This window comes from Acomys minous (genome assembly GCF_964271855.1).
Source record: "Acomys minous genome assembly, chromosome: 8".
Taxonomy (NCBI): domain Eukaryota; kingdom Metazoa; phylum Chordata; class Mammalia; order Rodentia; family Muridae; genus Acomys; species Acomys minous.
In genome coordinates this window covers 47,253,160-47,259,159 of record NC_140489.1, presented here as the reverse complement: position 1 = coordinate 47,259,159, position 6,000 = coordinate 47,253,160, and the positions used below count along the sequence as shown (strand labels likewise).

At 41.4% G+C, this 6,000-nt stretch overlaps 1 protein-coding gene across 1 annotated transcript in view; it reads right to left on the bottom strand.

Moving 5' to 3' along the window:
- Nucleotides 1-310: 310 nt before the first annotated feature.
- The window catches only part of MAP4K5 (mitogen-activated protein kinase kinase kinase kinase 5), an 89,013-nt gene continuing 83,323 nt past the window's right edge, over nt 311-6,000 (bottom strand). Inside the window, exons 29-31 of the mRNA XM_084791356.1 lie at nt 5,846-5,916; nt 3,512-3,567; nt 311-1,910 (exon numbers count right to left, since the gene is read on the bottom strand). Coding sequence (XP_084647482.1) covers nt 1,823-1,910; nt 3,512-3,567; nt 5,846-5,916 — 215 coding nt within the window. The 3' untranslated portion in view covers nt 311-1,822. The remainder of the gene's footprint in view (nt 1,911-3,511; nt 3,568-5,845; nt 5,917-6,000) is intronic.

Genomic DNA, 6,000 nt, shown 5'->3' with positions numbered 1-6,000 from the left:
CTCTTTCTTGGGTCTTTTCATGTGCAGTGGCTCCTTGTACAGCATCGCTAGGATGGCTGCTGGGAGGTACAATAACAATATCGTCTTTGAATTTCCCCAATGTTGAGAATCATCCTCCTGTTATCTACTGCATACAGCATTCCTCAGTCAGAGGATCCCCTTAACACTTCCATATACACAGCCATGTGCGCTACTCAACTGTTATGGTGTGTGTGCCAGGTCTGCATGGGGGGAAAAACCCCTCTACTCAGTGAACCTCTTGCTGCTCCTGACCCCAAAATGTGCATTTTAAAGAACAAATACTCAATGGTTCATTTGTGTAACATTTTATTACTTGTATATTGCATAGTGAAGAGAGCAGAGTCGGAAGACTCTTGGTCTGGCTCAAGGACTAACCAGTATGAAATGGGTAAGTTGCTTAACTTTGTTAAACTCTTGTTTCCTCATTTGAAAACTGGAGATGACATCATGTGCTTTGTAAAACTGCTAAAGATGACAAAGGTATACTGTTTTCCTGTCAAGTGTCTGCTCAGAGTATTTCTACAGTTGGCTACTACTAGCCCCATGCTCATCACCTCAATGCTAACTGTTCTTAATCAATGCATCAAGACAGTTGGTACCAGAACACATCAATTCTGAACTCTAAGATTTGTAAAAGAAAAACAGACTAAAAAATGGCCCTATCCTTTTAAAATTTTAGTATACCGGCTTCTTAAAAAAGATAAAAACAGCATCATTTATCTATACTATCCCATCAGAAACTCCAATTCCACCTAAAGTATTTTTTCTTAAAGCTACTCACAATGAACACCTATGTATGTGAAAACCCCAAGATTACACACGCAATTACTTTGCAGTTCCCCATTGGCATAATATAAGTAAAATACATAATATGGGCAGTTAAATACTTTTCTCTAAAACATTAGGGATCATGATATATATGAAGATTAATTTCTTATGCATTATCCCTAACATTTAAAAAAAAAAAAAACCAAAATCACAGGTTTATTATACTGCTTGTCAAAAATACGGTAGTCACACCTAGACATTACATGTCCCTGCTAAGGCTTTCTGTCCACCATTGGTATTTCTGCACTAACCCTTACAACCATCAGCAGTTGAAAACACAAATTCTCTTTAAGGCAACCCTGCATGAAACTGTGTCATAAAATATTTTGTTAAATGAAACTGCATGTGCTGGGCCCCCAAACACATTGCCTGTAGCCTCTAAAGTACTACTCTGTAAAGGTAAACAAGTTTTTCACACATTATAAAAAAATTCAGCTGCTCTGCAACCTTCCTTTGCTAAAAGTTAGAAACATTACACCACTCCAGCAAGAGATTAATAAATAAGGATTAAATATTCTATCTTACAAAAACATACAGAATGGCCAATGTCAAAGTGAAAGGCAAGTTTGATAACTTCTTATCAAATTATGTTCACTAGGAGGGAGTAAGACATGGTATAAAACGAGAGCTCACTAAACTCTCTCTGAAGATAATCACGAGTATTTAAAAACACCATGGCACCTTGTTACAAACATTATTTTTTTAAAGGACTGTTTCTTGGAACTAGAGGACTATTTGTCTCATAGCTTTTATTAAGCAAACTTGATATAACCACCACACAGTGGCAAGAGATTGACTAGCTGTTTCCAGCTACTGAAATACTGAATTCTACCCTAATGTACAGATCATTTGATATAAAACCCACAACAATTAAAGCAAGTCACACTGCAGTCTGTATTGAATTCCCTTACAACACTCTTGCATTCAGTGGAGCATATTCATCTTCTTGTCACTTGGACTTCATCTCTGTTGCTTAGTAACTGTTTTCGTGTCCAGCCAGGATGTAGAGATTGCTGTGTGCCGTGGGGTTTTCTGTCGGCCTGCTTTCCAAAACAACAACTCTGAAATGAAACCAAGGAAAAGCTTAAGTGTTGAAAACAGGCTTCAGTGTTCGCATGATGTCCACCATAGCCAGCATCACCAGCTCCTTCCAGAGAGTTACACGGAATTCAAAGACACCAGCCAGAGGCATCAGGTGGTCCATAGCTTCAGCACAACTGTACAGTAGTGGTTTACGCAAGGGTTGAAATGGTCAGGGAGAGCCTCACCGTATTCCAACTAACCTGCAGCTGCTTACTCAGCTATGCCAACAACAGCTGTGACCAATGTCTTAGGGGTCAACACCAACAGGAAGAAGGGTCAGAGAAGGAACAGGATCCTAAGAGGACGTTTGAACTGCTCGGGGTCTTTGAAAACAAATGGTTTGAAACAGAGTGGAGAGATGCCTCACATCTCCCTTTCCCCTGGAGTAAAGACAGAGAGAGTCAGAGGACTGATAGGAAAAGGGAAAAAAATTTAAGAGCCACCCCATAGCATTTGACTGTGAGGAGGAAGGGCTTGAGAATAAAGTAAGGAATAGTCCACACAGAGGAGGCCGTCTAGAGGGGAAATGGAGGAGACAGTGCACACATATTGAATATGCTGGTAGCCTGTGAATTCTACGCAATAAAGTTATACCTTATTCATTGCGGAAAAGTAGAAGAAAAAAATAAAAATACCTACCTGTCCAGAGTTAACCACTATTAATATATAAGCAGGCACAGAGGCTTGCCGAGGGCCCCACTACCTAAGTTTTGTTCTTGGGACCCACATGGTGGAAAGAAGCAATTCTTGTAAATTGTCCTCTAACCTCCACATGCATGCACACAGACACAATAAATGTATTTTTTAAAAAAGAAAAAAGAAAACAAAATACAAAAACCTGCATGTCTATATAAAAGAATCAACGGGTGCCTAAGCAGGAGGATGAACAGAAGTCAACGGTTTGAAAACAGATGTGAGAGCCAACTGTGACAGAATAATGAGATATTAGAAAGAAAGGACAGTCGAGGAGAAAAGTCTGGGCAAAGGGGAGGAGAGGAAAGCATTAGCTGTGAGGTGTCACTGTCAGCCAGCAGAGTCCCTGCAGCAGGAGTTGGCACCTCCAATTTCTGCTGCCTCCTGTTTTTCGGCCACATTACTTACTGTCATGTCCATGGCTTTCTTATTCAGGAAGGTAACCACCATTTTTCAGGAATTCCTTTCTCCTTATAACCCCCTTAAAGAGTCATCAACTCTACTCCCCTGCTCCTTCCTCATGCCTAATGCTTCTGCAATGGTGTAGGCATGCTCTCCAGACCCCAGCCGAGCATCTTATGACATAAAACTAACACCAGATAGAAAGGAACACAGCAGGAAGACACAGTGGAGATAAAGGGACTTGAAATCTTGTGCAGTCAAAGGGGTGTGAACCCTACTATTACACACTTTGTCTTAGCTGAGTGTAACTGTCTCTCAAAGCACAAATCTCACCCCGAAAAGACTGCTAACCCAACAGACTAAATACAATTTTACTCTAAGTTGATGAGCCCTCTAAGAATTTTCGCAATCCAACATAGGCTGACAGTATAATCAAGAGAATGATCTTTGCTACTGTCACACAATCAAACACAACCAACTATACCTGTCTGATCCCAATAAGCGGAAAACTCTTGTTTCATCGGAAATTTCCTGGGTGACCTACGGAAGAAAACACCCATTAGGAACACTGTAGTCCTGATACTACTTACACAGTAATTTAACAATCTCTTAAATATAGCAAAAGAAAGAGAATAAATAATTTTTTTCAGAGATGTAATCCCCCAAATCAAATAAATTTCTGTAAGTTTGGTTTTTTGATGACTATCAGTAGGATTGGGCCAATGTTACAGAGCACCTGGTCTGGGTCAGCTACTTTCCATAACAACTGTGTGATATGCATTTGACTTCTATTGTACAAACAAATAAACAAACACAGCAAACCAAGGCCCTAGAGGTTAAGTAAGTTACGAGGTCATGTAAGTGTTACTTTCCAGGGAGGTGCTGTGGGGCACCGTGTTGTGCTGCCCAGCTGCCAGTGCCAGGCTGTCACCCACGATTAGAGGACACCTGCTATGGTATGCAATGGCTGCACCACTGCGCACAAACACTTCCCAAAGAGTGGGGAGTGGGGCAGCCTTTCTTTATCCAGGAGAGAAGCTGCAGTACGCAAAACTCTGTTCCCCTCCTCTAAAGGAGTTGCCGCCAAGGTACGATCCGCATCACTTCTTGACAGCCCTGTTGTACAGCAGGCGCCCACTTACGGGCATATACTTTTGATGTCCCGCCCTCTTTCTATTTCTATGTGTCTCCATACATCCCCTGTTTTCTAGATGCCTAGATAAACCACCTCCACTTGCATTGTTATCTTAGACTGGCTTTTGGAGGCACTCAAACTAAGTGTGGCTATGATTAGTATAAAAAGTCTATTAACAGGAGCTTGCAGTCTATCTGGAAAGACAGAATAAATGTCAATCTGCAAACAAGCTAGGTGCTGTATACTCCAGGTGGCTAATTTTCACGGTATGAGGCTGAGCTAATCTAATTACTGTGGAATGTTACTTTACGGCAGAGGTTAAACTCCACCTGGGTGGACATCAAAGGATGAGAACACAAGCGGACAGACAGAGGTGCAGAGAGTGTTACAGTGAGATGCAGTACAAGCAGCAGCGACATGGCTGGGAATGTGGGTCAGCACAAGACACCTTCCCAGCATGCCTGAGGCCTGGGTTTGAGTTCCCCAAAGACGGACATGATGCCACGGAAATAGCAGGTAAGAACAATTAGCATGGCTGGCTGTGGCGTGCTGTGCTGGTGGTGCATACGAACTTCGGAAAAAACTTGCTTTAAAAAGAAAATAATAGCCGGGTGGTGGTGGCGGCGGCGCACGCCTTTAATCCCAGCACTCGGGAGGCAGAGGCAGGTGGATCCCTGTGAGTTCGAGGCCACCCTGGTCTACAAAGTGAGTCCAGGACAGCCAAGGCTCCACAGAGAAACCCTGTCTTGAAAGAAAGAAAGAAAGAAAGAAAGAAAGAAAGAAAGAAAGAAGGAAGGAAGGAAAATAACAACAACAAAAGAACAATTAGCACTGTGACAGTAAGTAGGGCTATAAATTTCATTAAATACAGGGACCTGGTGATGGTTAGTGACAAGGGTCAGTAAATACACCAACACATCAGTGACCGCTGGTTTATGCCATTTTTCCTTAGATGTAAAAATATATTTATTTAGAGGTAAATATAAGGCTATAAATAAGGCATATTCAAATGCAAGCAGTTGCCTACACTTTCAGGCAGCTTACAGATGTATGAGCCGTTAGTGTAGAAGATGCCACACCTGGGAGATGCTTCTGTCAGGGTGGGAGGCAAACCCCACCTCCTGCACACAGGCATCTCATCACCTCAGCTAAAGGTGAGGCCTGAAGACCTTCTACACCCGTCTCTGCCATTTAACCAGGCGTGAGCCTACTCCACTGGATCATTCTGAGCCTTAAACATGCTAATATTTGTAAACTGCCTGGAACATAAAAGGTCTTATATACTATTTATAGGAAAAGTGTCTTCAATGTATATGTACTTAATATTTACTAAATGAACTTATTTTCTCTAGTTCTCTGATCTAATATATATTAACTTACAGTTTTAAAAGAAGCCATGCATTTACAGATGATGGAAAATATTCACTAAATGCAGCAATGCCAGCGGCTGTATTTTACAAATTACAAACTAAAGGAATAAGGTTGTGCTAACGTTTTGGAATTCCCTATGCTACTGGGAATTTAAAACCAAAATATCAAAGTGATCATATGAGAAGAGAGAACACAGGCGTGCAATCTGCCATGTCATGGCATAAACAAAGCAATGTGACTCAGAGAAGAAATGCATAAAATGAACATTTCACCATTAAAAATCTATGTAGGAGTCAACAGAGGTAAACTTACCTCATCTGATTTGAAGCTTTTACCCTGCATTCCATGTTTCCAGAAAGCCAGCACACTGTCTTGAAGGCACACTGAAAAGATGAGGGGGAAATGAAACAGAAGCAAAAACGATGGATGCACTACAGGTTCCCCTGAACTGTTTTTTTTTTTAAGAA